The sequence below is a fragment of the Rhinoraja longicauda genome, chromosome 4, assembly GCF_053455715.1.
Source record: "Rhinoraja longicauda isolate Sanriku21f chromosome 4, sRhiLon1.1, whole genome shotgun sequence".
NCBI classification, from domain to species: domain Eukaryota; kingdom Metazoa; phylum Chordata; class Chondrichthyes; order Rajiformes; family Arhynchobatidae; genus Rhinoraja; species Rhinoraja longicauda.
In genome coordinates this window covers 75,435,096-75,456,855 of record NC_135956.1, presented here as the reverse complement: position 1 = coordinate 75,456,855, position 21,760 = coordinate 75,435,096, and the positions used below count along the sequence as shown (strand labels likewise).

Genomic DNA, 21,760 nt, shown 5'->3' with positions numbered 1-21,760 from the left:
AAAGCTCCCGTCACCTAACTGAATAGGTCCGCTTTTCTGTGATATTGTGCTTTCGTTTTTTTTAAATCTCAAAATTTAGAACTTTGCATCCAGGTCATCCGAAATGGTCACTTTGTCTTTTCACGTGTCCATTTGATCATAGTTTCTGGTGATCTATACAAGAAGATGAGCTTAGAGTACAGATCCTCCTCCAACTCCAGCTCTCCAGTCTCTCGAACCAGGAAGATGTCTGTGCACAGTTTCAAGATTCGGTCCACGTTGGGCAGCTCTTCAAACATGATGGAGTGAGATATTCCACTGAAGAATTCCCGGACAAATTTTCCGATGACCAGCACAACGGAAGCATAAAGACCCATAATGCTGAAAAGGAATGAAAGCAGTATTAAAGGTACATCGGCTAATTCATCAGATCTTTGAAGGCTTAGGAAGTTCAGCATGTCCCCAAAAACTCTCACCAACTTCTACAGATGCACCTTAGAAAGCATTTTATCGGGATGCATCACAGCATGGTTTGGGAACAGCTCCATCCAGGACAGAGAGAAATTATAGAGAATTGTGGAGGCAGCCCAGAACATCACACAAACCAACCCTCCCTTCCATTGACTCCATCTACACTTCACGTTACCTCGACAAGGTCACCAGCATAATCAAGGACCAGTCTCACCCCAGTCACTCCCTCTTCTTCCCTCTCCCATCAGGCAAGAGGTACAGAAGTGTGAAATGCACACCTCCAGATTCAGAAACAGTTTCTTCCCAGCTATTATCAGGCAACTGAATCATTCTACCAACAACTAGAGCAGTCCTGAGCTATTGTCTACCTCATTGAAGACCCTCAGACTATCTTTAATGGGACTTTATTGGACTTTATCTTGCACTAGATGTTTTTCCCTTTATCCTGCATCTGTACACTGTGGAAGGTTCAATTTTAATCATGTATTGTCTTTCTGCTGACCTGTTAGCACGCAACAAAACGTTTTTCCTTGGTACACGAGACAATAAAGTAAATTAAACTAAACTTTCTTTAAAATTGGGAAACAAGAGTGGACTTTGAAATTTAAATGTGCAGCATCCAACTTTCGAGATCCAAATGACCTCCTAATATAAAGTTTAAAGGAGATGTTTGGGGCAAAGTTTTACATAGAGGGTGTTGCGGGCTTGGAATGCCATGCTAGAGGTGATGGTGAGGGCAGAGACAATCTTAACATTTAAGAGGCTTTTATATAGGCAAATGGATATGTAGGAAATTGCAGGATATGGATCATCTGCAGACAGAGGAGTTTAATTTGGCATTATGTGGGCTTACAGATTAGTACAGTAAACACATGGCCTACCAATATCTTGCAGGCAAGGCACTTTTCCTTTCTTCCAACACACTCTTGAAATCTACAAATCGTTTTTGTGATGAAGTTGGCAAAGATGCCAAGTGATAACTTTGGACAAAAGACCAGTCATTGGATCTACAGCCCTGTAGAGATTGGCCTACAGAATGACAGTGGTCTATACACATCGGGAAAAGTAATAGCAGGGTAATAGCTTGCGGCATTGCTGATGCATTAGGCCCAGATATGCAGTTATAGTCATACAGTGTGGAAACAGGCCCTTCAGCCCAACTTTCCCACACCGACCAACATGTCCAATCTACATATGTCCCACCTACCAGTGTTTGCCCCCACATCCCTCTAAACCTGTCCCATCTATGTACCTGTCTAAATGTTTCTTAAACATTGCGATAGTACCTGCATCAACTACCTCCTCCGGCACCTCATTCTACACACCCACCATCCTTTGTGTTAAAAAACGTTACCCCTCAGGTTCCTATTAAATCATTCCTCCCTCACCTTACACCTATGTCCTCTGGTTCTTGATTTCCATAATGTGGGCAAGAGGCACTGTGCCTTTACCCGATCTATTCCTCTCATGATTTTTTACACCTCTACAAGATCACCCCTCATCCACCTGCCCTCCAAGGAATAGAGACCTTATCTGTTCAACCTCTATAGCTCAGATCCTTGCGTCCTGACAACATCCTCATAAATCTTCTCTGTACCGTTTCCAGTTTGACAACATCTTTCCTATAACATGGCGCCCAAAACTGAACACAATACTCTAAATATGGCCTCACCAACGTCTTATATAACTGCAACATGACCTCCCAACTTCTATAATCAATAATCTGACTGATGAAGGCCAATACTGCAATGTTGCAGTTGTTTTAACTGCTCTTGTAATGACAGATAGTGAAGCAATTATTGTCCAGAGGTGTATCTGTTAGATTGGAGTGCCGAGGAATTTAGAAATATCTGAGTTTTACTGAGTAGAAAGAGTAAAGCATTATGGTCAAATGAATAGAAGGACACAAAGTGCTGGAGTAACTCAGCAGGTCTGGCAGAATCTCTGGAGACCCTTCTTCAGATCTCCTACAGGTTTGAAGAAGGATCTCGACCCCAAAAGTCACCTATCCATGTTCTCCAGAGATGCTGCCTGACCTGCTGAGTTACTCCAGCACTTTGTGTCCTTTAGTATATTACACAGCATCTGTAGTCCTTTGTTTCTACATGGTAAAATGCATTACTGGTGTCAACAACTGAAAACTATGGAAGAATGTTTTCAAAATATTATAAACTGCATTCGGTCATTTTGCCAATTGCTCATCTTCGCTGAGAACTCATTGACTCTGCAACTGGTTCCGCGTATGTTCGTTCCCTACTACCCATCAAATCTACTTTATACTGATTTGAAGGGACAATGAATTTGAAGACCTTTTTTAAGTTCAGTTGAAGTGCAAGGGCAAGGTAGTCCTAGACAAAAATCATGCAATTAAGTCTTTCAAAGTTATGATAGGTACAAAACCATATGATCGAAGAAATTTGCATTCAAAGCAATAACCCAAGAAACACTGCCGCACCATGGCACAGCTGGTAGAGCTCCTGCCTCACAACACCAGAGACCCAGGTTTGATCCTGACCTTGGGTGCTCTGTGTGTGGAGTTTGCACGTTCTCCTTGAACCGCATTGGTTTCCTTCGGATGCTCTGGTTTCCTCCCACAAAAACGTGCGGGTTTCTAAGTGAATTGGCCTCTGTAAATTGGCCCTAACGTGTAGGGAGTGCATGAGAATGTAGGATAACATTAAACTAGTGGGAACAGGTAGGCAATGGTCGGCATGGACCTGGTGGGTCAAAGGACCTGTCCCCATGCTGTGTCTCTAAAAATAAAAACTAAATGTACCAAAGTGGAGGAAAGTGCTAATTCCCTCAATCATTTTTAGTCACTAAATGCTGCGTATTAAAATTAAGTAATCATTAAATAACTAATATTTCATAACAAATGAAGTACATCACATAATTAGAGGAAAAATTGTCATCTTACCCATATCCAGCAAGGAAGCCAAGACTTGGAGGACTAACTTTATCACTGAATATAATAATTTCCAAACTTTCTTGTTGATCATTTCTGTGAAACTTTTGGGTCTGATTAATAATCCACCATTCCTGAATGTGTCCCGAAATGTTGTCTTTTTCTTGAACCAATCTTACAAGAAGTTCACAGTAGTCATCACCATCTATTGAAGGAATGTAAAGCACAAAACATGATACTGAAAATGTTACATATTTTAATTTTTTTTTTAATGTTGTAAAATTTAAAAAGTCAAAGCCTCTATTTCTAGATGCCCTCTCTGAAAACAGTCAAACAAAAATAGGTAAATCAATGAATAGGCGATACCAACTTTGTCTTTAAAAGCCTCAAGACCATATTACAAAGGAAAGATCATGCAAGTTCTCTTAACTGCCTTCTGAAATGGCTGGTAATGCACATAATTATATCAAATACCATAAAGACATTTGGGCAGGTACATGGATGGGAAAGATTTAGAGAGTTTGGGTCAAACACCAGCCATCTCTATCATTGAGAGCATCTACATGAAGCACTGCCTCAAGACGGCGGCATCTATCATCAAACATAGAACATAGAAAATAGGTGCAGGAGTAGGCCATTCGGCCCTTCGAGCCTGCACCGCCATTCAATGTGATCATGGCTGATCATCCAACTCAGTATCCTGTACCTGCCTTCTCTCCATACCCCCTGATCCCTTTTGCCACAAGGGCCACATCTAACTCCCTCTTAAATATAGCCAATGAACTGGCCTCAACTACCCTCTGTGGCAGAGAATTCCACAGATCAAGGGTCAGCATTATTTGGGCCATCACCTTCTCTCACTGCTACTGTTGGGCAGAAGGTACAGAAGCCACCATTGGGTCCACACCACATCACCGGGTTCAGGAACAGCTACTTTCTGACAACCATCAGGTTCTTAAACTGACCTGAACAATCCTAATCCTACCTCAGCAACGGAACACTACAGTCCACAGTTATATTTTCTGCCTCAACTACCTCCTCTGGCAGCTCATTCCATAGACCCGCCACCCTCTGGGTGATAAAGTTGCTCTTCAGATTTCTATTACACCTATCCTCTCTCATCTTCGACCTGCCTGCGTCCACCGGTTCTTGATTTCCCTATTCTGGGTAAATGATCTGTGCATCTATCTACCCTATCTATTCCCATGAACTATCATGAGCTTATTTTCCCAATTGTGTTGTTCATATGAGTGTCTCATTTTTCACGTTCTTATTCTTGTATAATATGTATAATTTATGTTGTCTAAGTCTGTGAGCTGCTGCTGCTAGCAAGATTGTCATTGTACTTGTACCTCACCATACTTGTGCATATAAACTCCACTCAATTTGACTTGACTTGTTCTTCTATCTGTATCATTTTCCCAGAAGTAGTTGAATACAAAGACAAAGAGTGAACTGTGCTTTTGGAGAATTCAGATAGTCTATCATTTCCAAAGATATAACTAGTAGGTCTGCTTTAAAGTTTTGCTTCCATAGTTACTTATTGTACATTTATGCACTGCAGAGTATAAACATTTCAAAGAGGTACACTTACATTTATAAAGCTGTTTCACCGGTTTTGTATCAGAATTACTAGGAGCCCTGATGTAGTTTGGAAATAGTTTTGATATTTTTCTGAAAATTAAAACATTATTATTAATATATAACTGTTCGAAAGAATAAGAATGAGATATTTGTTCATTGTAAATGATGGCATTGTCAATCCTCCATAAGTAGATGAAAATAGGATTCTCCAGCAGAGGGCGCAGTTTGCAACTCTCCTTCATAATTTTCAACTGAAATGATGATGTTCTTTTTTAAAAGCACCATAGGCAGCAAGCACCTTAGAGAACATCATTTTATATGTTGGTATGACCTTGGCAATGGTTTTGGAGATAAGGCAGAGATGGTTCATTGGTGTAATTCCTAGAATGAAGGGATTGGGATATGAAAAGAGATGTGGTAGATTGGGCTTTACCCATTGGCATATATTTATTACGAGAAATGATCTTACTTGAATTTTTTTTTTAAACTGCAAGAGGACACAAGGAACAAAAAAAGACCCAAAGTGCTAGAGTAACTCAGCGGGTCAGGAAGAATTGCTGGAGAATGCTGATAGGCAATACCCTCCCGACTGATTGTAGTGGGGAGAGAAAGTTAGAAGGAAGATGGGGATGGAACAAAGCCAGGCAAGTGATGGGTGGATATAGGTGAGGGGCATTTCAGATTGGCAGAGAGTTGGACAAAGGCCAGGAATAAAAAGTGCGAGATAGAGATACAAGAGGTGTAAAATATGAAGCCAAACGAAGGATATAAGTGCAAGGGGATGAGGGGATGGGGAGATGGGGGTTGGGGGTATGTGGAGAAGGAGAAATGGGTGTGGCAAAGGAGAAATGGTTTGTTACCTTTAGACTTTAGAGAAATAACATGTGAACAGGCTCTTCAGCCCATCGAGCCTGTGTCAACCAACAATTACCCCATACACAAACACTATCCTACACAATAGGGACATTTTTTTACTGAAGCCAATTAAATTACAAACCTGTATATCTCTGGAGTGTACAGACAGCACTCACAGTTAGGCTTGAACACAGGTCTCTGGCGCTGTAAGGCAGCCACTCTGCTGCTGTGCTACTACATAGAAACATAGAAAATAGGTGCAGGAGAAGGCCATTCGGCCCTTTGAGCCAGCACCGCCATTCATTGTGATCATGGCTGATCATCCCCAATCAATAACCCGTGCCTGCCTTCTCCCCATATCCCTTGATTCCCCTAGCCCCTAGGGCTCTATCTAACTCTCTTAAATCCATCCAGTGATTTGGCTTCCACTGCCCTCTGTGGCAGAGAATTCCACAAATTCACAACTCTCTGGGTGAAAAAGTTTTTTCTCACCTCAGTTTTAAATGCCCTCCCCTTTATTCTAAGACTGTGGCCCCTGGTTCTGGACTCGCCCAACATTGGGAACATTTTTCCTGCATCAAGCTTGTCCAGTCCTTTTATAATTTTATATGTTTCTATAAGATCCCCTCTCATCCTTCTAAACTCCGGCGAATATAAGCCTAGTCTTTTCAATCTTTCCTCATATGACAGTCCCGCCATCCCAGGGATCAATCTTGTGAACCTATGCTGCACTGCCTCAATTACAAGGATGTCCTTCCTCAAATTAGGAGACCAAAACTGTACACAATACTCCAGATGTGGTCTTACTAGGGCCCTCTACAACTGCAGAAGAACCTCTTTACTCCTATACTGAAATCCTCTTGTTATGAAGGCCACCATTCCATTAGCTTTCTTCACTGCCTGTTATACCTGCACGCCAACTTTCAGTGACTGATGTACAAGGACACCCAGGTCTCACTGCACCTCCCCCTTACCTAACCTAACACCATTGAGATAATAATCTGCCTCCTTGTTTTTGCCGCCAAAGTGGATAACCTCACATTTATCTATATTATACTGCATCTGCCACGCATCTGCCCACTCACTCAACCTGTCCAGGTCACCCTGCAACCTCCTAACATCCTCTTCACAGTTTACACTGTCACCCAGCTTTGTGTCATCTGCAAACTTGCTAGTGTTGCTTCTAATTCCCTCTTCCAAATCATTAATATATATACTGTGCCATCCCCAAGTATTGGAGAATTTAATGTGCGTACGTTTGGGTTATGAGCTTCCCATAGGAGGTGCTGTTTCTCCAGTTTCCATGTGGCCTCACTCCAGCAATGGAGGAGATCCAGGACAAAAAGGGTTAAAATGGTCAGCAACCAGAAGATCCTGCAGGCCAAGTGCAAGTGTTTGGTGAAACAGTCATGTCGTCTAAGATTTGTCTCGCCAATCTAAAGGAGGAGGCCACATTTAAATCACTTGCCCTTCCCAATTTCCGAAGAGTCGATCAAGCTGTGCCCTCATCTTTCTTGGTCCCTCTACCTTTAGGTTTCCTCATATTGCCTGAGGAAACTTTCCTCAACACATTTGAGGAAATTCCACTCCGTCTAAACCACTGGCCCTATGTCCGTCCTAGTCTTATTTGGAAAGTTAAAATCCCCTACTATGAAAACCGATTATTCTTGCAATTTCCAGTCATATTTGTTCTGCTAATCTGAATTTACGTGTCAGTGACCTTTAGTCCACTCCCAACAGGGTGATCATCCCCTTTTTATTTCTTAGCCCCTTCCATAAAGCCTCACTGAAAGAACCATCAGTAATGTCATCTCGGACTACTGCCTTGATTCCCGTTAATCAATATCCTCTTTTACTCCCGCCTTCATCTCTCCCGTAGCCGTTATACCCTGGAACATTAAGCCATCGGTCCCGTCCTAGTCAGGTTTCCGTGCCGGATACAATGTCCCATCACACATACCGAACCACACAGAGTTCATCCACCTTCCCCGTCAGGCCTCCCACATTAAAATAAATGCAATTTAATCCAACAGTCCTTCCTCGCTCCCGCTGGGCTCTTGCCTATCCTGTCCACTGACCTTGATATCATCACCTTCCATAATGGCTTCCAGCCTCTCACCAGCCTCAGTCCTGTATTGGATCCCCTCCCACTATCAATCCAAACACTAGCAAACCTGCATCCTCGCGTATTGCTACCCCTCTAGTTCAGATGCACAGATCGCCTCTTCCCCAGAAGAGATCCCAATCATCCAAATTTCTGAATCGCTGTACTGGCTCCTCAGACACGCATTCACCTGTTCTATCTTCCGTAACTACCTTCACTAACATGTGGCACCTGGAGTAATCTGGAGATCACCACCATGAAGGTCCTGCTTATTAACCTTTTGTCTAACTCCCTATATTCACTTTGCAGGACCTCATTCCTTTTACCTACCTATATCATTTGTGCCGTCATGCACAATGACTTCTATCTGCTCACCGCCCCCCTTGAGAATATCACGCAGCCGCTTCGAGACATAGAATTGGCTTCAGGCATTGAATTAGCTCAAACTTTAGTCGAGTGTCACAGAAATGTAAAGGCCATCAATGAGAATATTAAACTTCAATAAACAAGTATCATGTTTAACAGGAGCATGATATCTTAGAAATATACTAATTCTGGTATGTGATGCAGAGGTAATTAACTAAAATGACTAACTCACACAGGTTTGTTGATTTTTCCTTCCATCAATGCAGCCAGCTCGTTTTTGGTATTAGGTAGAACGGGAAATGATAATTTATTAGAAGCAATTTCTGATTTTCCCCCAAGAGTGATATCCCTGCAGATTGAACGATCGGTTTATTGTCAGAAACATCAGTGTGCAACTAAATTCCTTCCTCACATGAAGCTCACCGAGTAAACAGCATACTTACAGCAATGATAAACACAACAGTAAGTTTGTAATGTATAATCTGAATACAGACACTCCACGCCTTACGCAATAGGTGACATACGTGAACTTGAACTTATGTAAACAATTCTGTACTCGGTTCCCAGTGCAATCGAGGCAGTTTGTTTGTTATGCCCACAACACTGTACGATCACTTACGTTTACATCGGAATCAAGCCAGCTATGGTGGAGGTGCTTACCCAGAGGGCCGTGTGCCGCAGGAAGTGCCCTGGACTCAGCCGGATGCCGGTGAGACAGTGAATACTCCCAGTGAGTTATTCCGAGCAAGGATGAGAATGGTGGTTCCGATTTATGTAAAATCTGACTTAGGTCAGGGTTCAGGAAACGTCAGGGAGTGCCTGTATGATAGCCTGTCTGTTATTTTACCACTGTAAGTTCAGCTGGTGAATATAGGACTTGAAAATGTTTCGCAAAGCTAAGACATAAAGATGGAGTTGGCGTCAGGGAGCAAAGAACCATCGATCGCGATCACCAGCAGATGTGACATTACATAAGAAATAGAAATAAGACAAATCCTTGCAAAAAAAGATCATGGCTGATCTTTCATCTCACCCCCACCTTCGTGCATTCGGTTTGTATTTCTTTATTTCCTTTTGTCTTGAATGAGTCTCCTCAAATAAGCCTCTTCATGGGTGGAGAATCACAAAGATGATACAAAGATAGGTGGAAGGGCAGGTAGGACAGAGGAAGCAGGGACTCTGCAGAAAGACTTGGACAGGTTGGGAGACTGGGTAAAGAAATGGAAGATGGAATACAGCGTAGCAAAGTGTACAGTCATGCATTTTGGTAGTCCATACAAATGAGGGACAATTTTACAGAGGGAAGTTAACCTACAAACCCACCCGGTTTTGGGATGTGGAAGGAAATCGGGGCACCCGGAGGAAACTCATATGGTCACAGGGAGAACGAGCAAACTCCACACAGACAGCACCCAAGGTCTGGATCGTGCTTGGTTTTGCGTTGTAAGGCAGCGCTCCACCTGCTATGCAAGGATTTAAAGCACGTTCTTTTAGGAAGGAGATGAGGAGGAATTTCTTTAGTCAGAGGCTGGTGAATCTTTGTGGAATTCTTTACCACAGAAGGCTGTGGAGGCTATCAGTGGATATATTTCAGGCAGAGATAGACAGATTCTTGATTAGTGCGGGTATCAGAGGTTATGGGCAGAAGGCAGGAGAATGGGGTTAGGAAGGAGAGATAGATCAAACATGAATGAATGATGGAGTAGACTTGATGGGCCAAATGGCCTAATTCTACTCCTATCTTATGATCTTATGATCTATGCCACTGTGCCACCCGGGGTTAGTCATGATCTGTATTCATCCCACCGTTTTACATTGTCACAGGGCTCTCAATAAAGTGGTAGACTAAAGACCAAAATATTTTTCACAAAAGATTTACAGTATTCTGAACATATTCGCAAAGAACAAGTAATATGTTGAAGACTTGGGTTTCTGAAATAGGCTGTGATTTTCAATGGTGTTCTCCAAACTGTGAATTTTCACCCTTTCGTTTTACGATAAAAAATAGTTGAGCAACATATATCGAAGGCTGATATTACTGGTCATATTTATTGCATGGCATAGTTATTTTAGTTATACAAATTTTAATGTAATATTACATCACAGCATATACTGCTAAGCATGGAAAATGGTAGTGCACCAAAGTTAATCATCCATTTCTTACCTTTGAATGGACCAAGTAACAACAATGGAGACTAATGAGGTGTTATCATGCAACCCTTCTATCATTTTAGACCGACTCGGTGGACTGATGGTCCAAAGCGAATTTGAATTTCCTTCAAGTTTTGCAACCAAAATGTCTTCTGCCGTGTAGGCTTCCAGGAACTGCAAAGCACCCTTTGGAAACACATAATTAGCCCGTCAGTCCATTGAGAATTCTACCTCAAGGAGTTCCATTTCCAGAGACATTAAGACAGGTTTTTCATCAACCAATATTCATCTCTAGCTGTGAGTCAATTTGAATTTAGTTAGCATTGTTTTAAGATCATTCAAAATCTGCCCTGGGCTTCCTCCACTGTCAGAGTGAGGCCAAACGCAAATTGGAGGAACAGCACCTCATATTTGCTTGGGTAACTTACACCCCAGCGGTACGAATATTGATTTATCTAATTTCAAGTACCTCCTGCATTCCCTCCCTCTCTCTCCGTCCCTCCCCCACCCTGCTAATCCTACTAGTTTCACTGTCATCCTGCTTAGTTTCACTGTTTGTATCCACTCATTATCACCTTTTCTACAGCCAACAATGGACCATTGTGGGCTCCACCTTTCCTTGATCATTGTTGCCGGCTTTTAGATTTAGATTTTTAGATTTAGAGATACAGCGCAGAAACTGGCCCTTCGGCCCACCGGGTCCGCGCCGCCCAGCGATCCCCGCACACTAACACTATCCTACACCCACTAGGGACAATTTAAAAAAAAACATTTGCCCAGCCAATTAACCTACATACCTGTACGTCTTTGGAGTGTGGGAGGAAACCAAAGATCTCGGAGAAAGCCCACGCAGGTCACGGGGAGAACGTACAAACTCCGTACAGACGGCGCCCGTAGTCAGGATCGAACCTGAGTCTCCGGCGCTGCATTCGCTGTAAGGCAGCAACTCTACCGCTGCGCCGCCCTTTGATTTGTTCTTTTCATACCTTTCATTCATCTGTTCTTTGTACATTTTCATACCTATAGTTTCCCTCTCCCTGACTCTCAGTCTGAAGGGTCTTGACCCGAAATGTCACCTATTCCTTTTCTCCAGAGATGCTGCCTGACCCGCTGAGTTACTCCAGCATTTTGAGTCTATCTTTGGTGTAAACCAGCATCTGCAGTTCCTTCCTACACATTCAAAATCTATAAATGGTTCTCTTTTCTATATTCATAACTCCAAGTGCAAATTCAAGAGCAATCTCTGGTCACTCAAAATAATGCGCTGGCTGGATATCTGAAATCAAGACAGAACGTGCTGGCAATACTCTGCAGGTCAGGTAGTATCTGCAGTGGGAGAAACTGTTCAAGTTTCAGGTTGATGACCATTCATCAGAATTGATGTTCTGAAGAAATATCTACCCTTTGCATTCCACAAATGGAACATAACGATGATTCAGTAATTACTTACAGGCATGTCGATGAACTTCTTTAAGAGTTTGTTGTAATCATCTCTACTATAATCTTGCAGCTGGTTCTGCTGGGAACTCATTGTAAAGATGGGCTTGAAAAGAAATACAGATTTATATTACAAATACTGAATTGAAGAGAAACTTTTAGTGATTGTTATTGTTTTTTTTGATGAAGAACAGTTTTTAAGCAATTATAGGTTATGGGGAGATGGGGTTGAGAGGAAAAAATAGATCAGCCATCTTGGAATGGCAGAGTAGACTCGATGGGCCGAATGGTCTAATTCTGCTGCTATAACTCATGTACTTCTTATTAAGAATTACATGGACTATTAAGAATGAGAATTAAGAATGGACTATTGGGATCATTTATGTTTGATACAACTCTTGTATTATGCCTTGTAACCTAAACTGCTTGTCCCTCTCAAATAAAGGGTGATTTTGATATTTCCCAAGTGAAATGGAGCCTCTCCTCTTGAAGTTATGTCTCCAATCAAGCAGAAATCTGAATTGCCCCGCTATTAATAGGGAATGCACTTAGTATGCTACCTTTTCATTAATAGGCAAAATACTTTCTTCTCCTTGCTCCTAGGAGAAGACTGCAAGTTAATAGCAGTTTTGTGAGATGTTTAATTTCTTTGCCCATTTATCAGTCTGACTCAGTAGCACATATTGTTAATGTTTGGATTAAGGGGATCATTGTCAAAGAACTATACAGTGTGGAAACAGGCCCTTCGGCCCAACTTGCCTACACTGACCACCATGTCCCATCTACACTAGTCACACCTGTCTGCGTTTGGCCCATAACCATCGAAACCTGTCCTATTCATATACCTGTCGAAATGTTTCTTAAACGTTGCACTAGTACCTGCCTCAACTACCTCCTCCGGCAGCTCGTTCCACACATATCGTTCCACACATTCCCTTTGTGTGACAAAGTTACCCCTCGGGTTCCTATTAAATCTTTCCCCTCCCTCAATCAATATCCTCTGGTTCTCGATTCTCCTACTCTGGGCAAGAGTCTGTGCATCCACCCGATCTATTCCTCTCATGATTTTATACACCTCTATAAGATCACCCCTCATCCTCCTGCACTCCAAGGAATAGAGTCCCAGCCTATTTAACCTCTCCCTATAGCTCACACCCTCCAGCCCTGGCAACATCCTTGTAAATCTTCTCTGTACCCTTTCCAGTTTGTCAGCATCTTTCCTATAACTTGGTGCCCAGAACTGAACACAATACTCTAAATGTGGCCCCACCAATATCTTATACAACTGCAACGTGACATCCCAACTTCTATACTCAATACTGACTGATGAAGTCCAATGTGCCAAATGCCTTTTTGACCACCCTATCTACCTGTGACTCCACCTTCAAGGAATCATGCACCTGCACTTCTAGATCCCTCTGCTCTAGAGCATCCCCCAGCCCATATACTGGTCTGTTTACCATGGTAAAGTTTCAAAAGTTCTTAGTATCGTCTTATCCAGTCTTAACTTGTGAGCACCTTTATTTATATTGGTCCGAGGGAGATGTTTAGCATAACTGTTAGGATATGTGAGGAGGCTGTTCAGCCCATTGAACATGCTCTGACCCTTTGCACCAACAAAGAACCAATCCTATCAGCAGGCTCTCTCAAAGCCTTGTGATTATTTTCTCCCTCTATCTATCTTTGATTCTTTCTGTGAGACTTGAGTGAATCTGCTCCCATTGCCCACCAACGAACGAATCCAATACAATGACCACTTGCTGTGTGATGTCAGGCAACTGAACCATCCTACTTTTAGCGGTCCATACAAGTAATACCAGGAGCTTGCTAAAATAATAGGGTTTTTAGCAGGTCAGTAACAGGATACGAAGGAGTGACAGTGAGATACTAAGTTCTAACCAGAAGTTAACGACTGGAGATATACTAATCTCTTTGTATTTTGCTTCAATAAATGACTAACTAACTGCAATGTCATGAAGATCTCTCTCTTATTGTTATTTGGGTCAAGAACCCTCGCTCCCTCCTTCGTCAATGGTAAGCATAAGGACTTAATTGGGAAGAATAAGGGGTAGGCCATTTAGAACGGAGATGAGGAAGAACTTTTTCAGTCAGAGGGTGGTGAAGGTGTGGAATTCTCTGCCTCAGAAGGCAGTGGAGGCCAGTTCGTTGGATGCTTTCAAGAGAGAGCTGGATAGAGCTTTTAAGGATAGCGGAGTGAGGGGGTATGGGGAGAAGGCAAGAACGGGGTACTGATTGAGAGTGATCAGCCATGATCGCATTGAATGGCGGTGCTGGCTCGAAGGGCTGAATGGCCTACTCCTGCACCTATTGTCTATTGTCTATTGACTTATTTTTGCCGATGCAGACAATGTCTTCTCCTATATCACCCCATATCTGTGTTCCCTGATTCTCAACATCTAGCAAAGGAATAATTTCTCCTTATTCACATTGTCTAGATCCTTGATGGTTTTGAACAACTCTGAAACCATCTCCCAACCTTCCCCTAAGGTTTTCCACCTCCAGCTTACCTGGTAACCTCCAATGGTTATTTTGACAGACACATCCAAAGGTCTGTTTGTCACGCCAGCGACAGACTTAATCAAGGACATGAAGAGGAGGGGGAACCACACAATGCATATTAACAAGAAGACGATCAGGCCACCCATGCCGTATTTTACAACCTTCTTTTTTTTCTGGCCTCGTGGCTGAGGATACCTCTGTGGTGAAACAAAATACAAGGTGAGAGGCAGGCCTTGAATTCCAAGATGCCAGGAGATTGTTGCTTTGCAAATGTAAAATAAGAAAAATCTCCAACATATAACCTAGTCCAAAACGCAGATCTGGTTTCCCGCAATTGGAACAGTACTCAAATGACTTAATCAGTGTATTGTAGTGGGTCTGGACGCCACAGAAATCAGGCCAGACGCCAGGTAAGTAGTAACAACACTTTAATCTGCAACGGACACTCACACCGTACTCATCATGTGAGTCGAAACACTCAAAACCCTTTATAGCCCCAGACCACCTGACCCAAGGGGAATGACCCAGGAAGTGACCTAATCCCTCCCGTCCGCTCAGTGCCGAGGGGAATGACCAAGGGAGTGGCCTAGCCCCCGGGCACCGCCACAATATCATGAATTTGACAGCAATTTTCACATGGCACAATTGAATATGGTATAACCACTCTTGAAGAAGAGTCTGAAGAAGGGTCTCGGCCCGACATGTTACCCATCCTTTTTCTCCATAGTTGCTGCCAACCACGCTGAGTTCCTGCAGCACTTTGTGTCCATCTTCAGTATAAACCAGCATCTGCAGTTCCTTTCTGCCCTCTCTTGCCGAGCGTTGCATTGGGCACGGGTTTGCAGCGGCTGCCACAAGGCGAGGTCCCGGGGTGTTGGAGGCAGATGCGGCGTGCATCGGCGTTGCCCTGGCAACGCTGCGTGTCTCGGTTGCCTGGTAACGACGCAAGGCTCCCGTTGCACCACCCCCCCCCCCCACCTTCTGCCAGGTTACCCGGGGACCTGGCGCCACGTGGCCTGCCTCCGGGAACGGAGAGAGGGAACAGCATGAAGGTGGCGTGAGTACCGCACCCGTGGGGTGCCGAGGCAGCTCTGCGGTTCCCCGGCCTGTGAATTCCCACAGCTTTAACTACCAACACCATCCCCCCCCTCCCCCTCCCCCTCCCCCTCCCCCATCCCGCTAGGCTTTGGGACAAAAAAATTGTAGTTGGATTAACGTTTTTAATAATAATGTTTATTAAATAGTTAATATTTACTCCCCTCACTCTGTTGCAGCGGACAATCGGCAATAATGGACACTACCCACCTCTCCATCCCGTGGTCCGTTACAGCGAGGGTTGAGTGTATGTCTTTCTTGAGAAAAACGTTTAGCAACAGATATTACGAAGGTCTGGTTGAACTGAGAATAACGCATTATTTTCCTACCTTTTCAGATTCACGCCAGCACTTCAGAATAAAAATATGGGCATAAATGTCCTCGATGCAGATCCAACTTGAGAGGCTAAGGGTGGTGTCGGTCCAGACCCAGTCCATGACTGCTCTCAACTCAGTGAGGAAGGGAACCAGTCGGAATCTGGGGAGAGCAAGTTGCAGTCAGAACCCAGCAGGCATTGCAGAAACAATATCATTTCATCGACATGATGAGCATATGACATAGATCTGAAGTGTATGTGAAGTCAGTACCAAGTCAGGAGTCTTCGGAGACAGACACAAAATGCTGGAGTAACTCAGTAGAACAGCGATCTTCGATTTGTGAGCGACATCTTTTAGCAGTCCTTTGGGCAATACAACATTTTACATATATAGACACAAAATGCTGGAGTAACTCAGCGGGTCAGGCAGCATCTCTGGAGAAAAGGAATGGCTGATGTTTCGGATCATAGAAACATAGACAATAGGTGCAGGAGTAGGCCATTCGGCCCTTCGAGCCAGCACCACCATTTAATACGATCATGGCTGATCATCCAGAATCAGTACACCGTTCCTGCTTTTTCCCCATATCCCTTGATTCCGTTAGCCCTAAGAGCTCAATCTAACTCTCCTCTTGAAAACCTCCAGTGAATTGGCCTCCACTGCCCTCTGTGGCAGATAATTCCACAGATTCACAACTGTCTGGGTGAAAAAGTTTTTCCTCATCTCAGTCCTAAATGGCCTACCCCTTATTCTTAAACTGTGACCCCTGGTTCTGGACTCCCCCAACATGGGAAACATTTTTCCCGCATCTAGCCTGTCCAATCCCTTAAGAATTTTATATGTTTCTATAAGATCCCCTCTCATCCTTCTAAATTCCAGTGAACACAAGCCCAGTCGACCCATTCTTTCATCATATGTCAGTCCCGTCATCCCAGAAATTAACCTGGTGAACCTACGCTGCACTCCCTCAATAGCAAGAATGTCCTTCCTCAAATTAGGAGACCAAAAATGCACACAACACTCCAGATGCGATCTCACCAGGGCCCTGTACAACTCCAGTAGGACCTCCATGCTCCCAAACTCAAATCCTCTCGCAATGAAAGCCAATGATTAGCTTTCTTCACTGCTTGCTGTACCTGCATGTTTACTTTCAGTGACTGATGTACAAGAAGAGCTGATGTACAAGGAAGGGTCGAACCTTCAGAATCTTAATCACTGAAGGGTCTCAACTCGAAACGTCACCTATTCTTTTTCTCCAGAGATGCTGCATGACCCGCTGAGTTACTTCAGCATTTTGTGTCTATCTTCGCTGCAAACCAGCGTCTGCAGTTCCTTACTACATGTAGTCAGAGACAGATGGTTGGCTAAGTGCTTCAAGACAGCCTCAGCAATGGTGGGCTACCAATGAGAGAAGTTTAGATGTTTAGTTTATTATTGTCGTGTATACCGAGGTACAGTGAAAAGCTTTTTTGTTGCCTGCCATTCAGTCAGCGAAAAGACCGTACGTTATTACATTCAAGCAGTTCACAGTGTACAGATACAGGGTAAAGGGTATAAGTTTTACTGCAAGGTAAAGTTCAGTAAAGTCCAAGTTCGAAGGTCTCCAATGGTAATAGTACTGGTTTCTTTTATTATCACATGTACCAAGATACAGTGAAATACTTTTTTTGCGTACAGCTCATCAAGACTATCACATGGCACAATTTCCTGGTTAGTACAGAATTTACAGAACAGCCCACTGAGTCCATATGCAAGAGTTGCCATTTTGGCGCCATTTTAGAGCAAATTGGCAATCCACGTGACACGGTTTCTACCGAAGGTAGACACAAAATGTCAGAGTGACTCAGTACGGGACAGGCAGCATCTCTGAAGAGAAGGAATGGGTGACTTTTCGGGTCGAGACCCTTCTTCAGACGACCCGAAACGAGATGATGCCTGTCCCGCTGAGTTACTCCAGCATTTTGTGTCTGTCTTTGGTGTAAACCAGCATCTGCAGTTCCTTCCTACACAGTTTCTAATTTTTATATAAAAGATATAATAATCTGCTAATTTTCCATGAATATCTTTGTCCCACTGGTGAAGACCACATTCACTATTAATGTTTGTGTGTTGCGTTTAGAATAAGACTGTTTATATGTTATACTACTTCACTGAGGAGCTTGCCTTTTTACACCTTGGGTCACTTATGGAAAATGGCTGTGTGGGTGAGATGCGTGACCTGCGTGGGTTTTCTCCGAGATCTTCGGTTTCCTCCCACACTCCAAAGACGAACAGGTATGTAGGTTAATTGGCTGGGTAAATGTAAAAATTGTCCCTAGTGGGTGTAGGATAGTGTTAATGTACGGGGATCACTGGGCGGCACGGACTTGGTGGGCCGAAAAGGCCTGTTTCCGGCTGTATATATATATATGATATGATATATGATATGATATGAGATACTAGAATCTATGGCAATCAAACAACACATTACACGGAATTACAACAAACATTAAATAATTCAGAAGAGAATTTAAAAGAGTTAATTGTTAATCTGTTTAAAACTACTGGTATACAGGTCCACCACCGATTTTCTGGCCCTCTTGGTTCCAGAGCCTTTATCCATTTTATTGTAACACCAGAGGATTTGAATAGTACCGGACTGGTCACCGAGGGGCTGAAATACCAGCCCACAAAGTCAGCCGTGGAAGTCAGCTATGGGAACGGATCTCCCTGCTCCAGCAGGGCCGGAGTTCCAGAGCCCTGGCCGCAAATGGCAAATTCGACCCGCCGATCTGCCACGTAAGTCCCGACAAGGTCGAGATCGGACTCCTCTCCCGGCCAAGGCACCATATTTTTGGGGGGATTTCAAGTGTGCTCTCGTCACTTTGTCTGGTTTAAAGGAGGTGCCGGACCACCCATTGCTGGAAAATCGGTGGTGAACCTGTACGAGGTTAATATCAATATTCCTGCATATGTTTGATTGGATTGCAGTTTTTTCTCATTGTAACTTCACTCTGATATCAACAGCTGCTCAGTGGCAAATGCAGATAATGCCGTTTCTGCATCCAAAAGTAACCACAAATGAATCGTGCAAATATTTAATAATAATGAGATGATGCTTGCAGGAGAAATATTCTTACCCTTGAAAGAGGAACAAGTTGATATAGTTGTAGCCCTTAGTCAGAAAGTTACCAAGCACACGTGTTGGGTAGCCACAACGTATCTGATATGCTGACAATCCAAAGTAAACACATTTAACAAAGTACCAAACCTGCGCAACTGAGTTCTGGCTAAATTTTCTGCAAGAAAATGACAAAGAAAAACTTTTTTGGAGTTCCGTGTCACGATAGACAAATTCATCAACAGCATTTAAATGACGAGTGAAACTGATTCAAGTCTTAAGTGTAAATTAGCTGCCGTTAATTTATACCCTACATTGAGGGTGACACGGAGGCACAGCGGTAGAGTTGCTGCCTCACAGCGCCAGAGACCCAGGTTCGATCCTGACTACGGGTGCTGTCTGTACGGAGTTTGTACTTTCTCCCCGTCACAGCGTGGGTTTTCCCTGCTTTCCTCCCGCACTCCAAAGCGTATAGGTTTGTACGTTAATTGGCTTCAGTAAAGATTGTAAATTGTCCCTGGTATAATAATAATAATAATGTATTTTATTTATATAGAGCTTTTCATATACTCAAAGACGCTTTACAGAGATTTAGAGAACATAGGGAAATGAATAAATAGATAAATAAGTAAATAAATAAACGAACAGAGAAAGGAGACAGAAGGTGAGGTGACCTTCAGTGGTTGAAGGCAGTACTGAACAGGTGAGACTTCAGCGATGTTTTGAATGTGGTGAGTGAGGAGGAGTCTCTAACGGTTTGGGGTAGTGAGTTCCATAGGGTGGGAGCAGCGATGGAGAAAGCCCTGTCCCCCCAGGATCTGAGTTTGGTCCGGATGTGGGGGGATAGGAGATTGGCAGCAGCAGAGTGGAGGGTGCAGGTGGGAGTGTGCCTGTGGAGGAGGTCGGTCAGGCAGGATGGGGCCAGGTTATGGAGGGCTTTGTAGGTTATGCAGGATGGAACTAGTGTACGGGTGATCGTTAGACGGCAAGGACTCGGTGGGCCGAAGAGCCTGTTCCCGCGCTGTATCTCTAAACTAAAATAAATTTAATTACTAAGTAACTTTAGTTTAGTTTAGTCACCCATACACTGGTTCTATCCTACACACTAGAGACAATTTACAACGGCCAATTAAACGACAAGCGCGTACGTTTTTGGAATGCGGGAGGGAACCGGAGCACCCAGAGGAAGCCCAATGGGTCATAGGGAGAATGTGCAAACTCTGTACGGACAGCACCCGTAGTCAGGATCGAACCGGGATCCCTGGCGTTGTATGGCAGCAACTCTAACACTGCGCCACCATGCTGTCCTATTGTCTTCGAAACATAAGCTATTTCTCCCCCTAAATTCACGATAAAATAAAACCTACCGCTCTGTCACTCTTGGTAAGATACAGAACATCCAGAAGTGAATTCCAAATACGAGGATGACTTGGAAGATAACTTTTCCTAAGACTGTCTTTCGGAGGTAGAGTGCTCGATCTACCACCATTGTTCCAAACTGAATTATCAGCATCACCAAAAACGCCTCTGGTACTTGGTCCTCTGACAGAGAAGATGTTATGTCGGCAGCTGCTGAATGTTTCTGCAGAAGTCAAAGGATTCATCAATAACCTTTTTGCCCAAACATCTCAAGTTCCTTGCTTCCACCAGTGTTTTACACCGAGGAGTCGAGATGATGTCAAGAAGGCTCTAAAAGGTGTACCTACCCCAAATGCACCAAAACCAAAGATGATAACAATGAAGTCCACCACATCTGCCAGGAACATTAAGACATAGACATCTGTCACCGCACTGTAATCTGGGTGGATGATGTTGTAGAAGAAATGTCTGATTGGGAAATAAATTTGAAGCGTTCTGAAAAACAAAATAATTTGATTGTAATTCTTCTGTTGGACCCACAAGTTAAACTGACATTTTCATTTTGAGGCCTGGATAGAACGAATGTGAGAGGATGTTTCCACGAGCAGGAGCATCTAGGACCAGAGGCCATAGCCTCAGAATAAAAGGCCATACCTTTAGAAAGGAGATGAGGAGGAATTTATTTAGTCACAGGGTGGTGAATTCATTGCCACAAGAAGGCTGTGGAGGCCAAGTCGATGGATATTCTTAAGTGGAGATTGACAGATTCTTGATTAGTGCGGGTGTCAGGGGTTATGGGGAGAAGGCAGAAGAAACGGGTCGAGAGGGAGAGGGAGATCAGCCATGATTGAATGGCGGAGTAGACTTGATGGGCTGAATGGCCTTATTCTGCTCCTAGAACTTATGAACAAATTAACTTATTTTATACTTTATACATTTTCCTTTAATGCAAAGGCTAATCAAGAGCGATTCATTGGTACTTCTGCCAATTTAGTATTCTGTATTCACTCCTGTCAAATGTTGTCTTCTCCACACTAAGGAGACAAAACCTAGATGGGATGACTTTATTATGGTGGAATATCAGTCCCTGCCTGCAAACATAGTCCTGACCACCCATCTCTTTAGTTCTTCGCCTTCCTTCCTTTTTGTTCTTGGCTTCCACTCAAGCTCGAGCCAACATGGGGAAAGAACATCTTCCAACTAGGCACCTTTGGTCACAACGATGAGTTCAACAATTTCCATTTACCCACCACCCTGTCCCACAAGCCCTCTGAGTGTAAAAGTTGCCCCTCAGGTTCTTATTAAATCTTTCTCCTCGCACCTTAAAATATGTGTGTCTGGTTCCCCTACTCTGGGTAAAAAGACTCTGTACCCTATCAGTACCCTATCTATCCCCTCATGATTTTATCCACTTCCAAAGGAATGTCAGCAACAAGAGATCCAATGACAGGTACTGGCATAACAGAAAGGCACTTTATGGTATCGCAATTCATCCTAACGTTTTCCTGGGGAATCAT

At 43.4% G+C, this 21,760-nt stretch overlaps 1 protein-coding gene across 1 annotated transcript in view; it reads right to left on the bottom strand.

Annotated features, from left to right (window-relative positions):
* Positions 1 to 21,760, bottom strand: part of LOC144593200 (piezo-type mechanosensitive ion channel component 2-like) — a 482,240-nt gene continuing 460,480 nt past the window's right edge. Inside the window, exons 45-55 of the mRNA XM_078398688.1 lie at positions 20,591 to 20,738; positions 20,252 to 20,466; positions 18,904 to 19,062; positions 15,797 to 15,944; positions 14,381 to 14,569; positions 11,866 to 11,958; positions 10,429 to 10,601; positions 8,497 to 8,613; positions 4,950 to 5,029; positions 3,368 to 3,560; positions 1 to 360 (exon numbers count right to left, since the gene is read on the bottom strand). Coding sequence (XP_078254814.1) covers positions 108 to 360; positions 3,368 to 3,560; positions 4,950 to 5,029; positions 8,497 to 8,613; positions 10,429 to 10,601; positions 11,866 to 11,958; positions 14,381 to 14,569; positions 15,797 to 15,944; positions 18,904 to 19,062; positions 20,252 to 20,466; positions 20,591 to 20,738 — 1,768 coding nt within the window. The 3' untranslated portion in view covers positions 1 to 107. The remainder of the gene's footprint in view (positions 361 to 3,367; positions 3,561 to 4,949; positions 5,030 to 8,496; positions 8,614 to 10,428; positions 10,602 to 11,865; positions 11,959 to 14,380; positions 14,570 to 15,796; positions 15,945 to 18,903; positions 19,063 to 20,251; positions 20,467 to 20,590; positions 20,739 to 21,760) is intronic.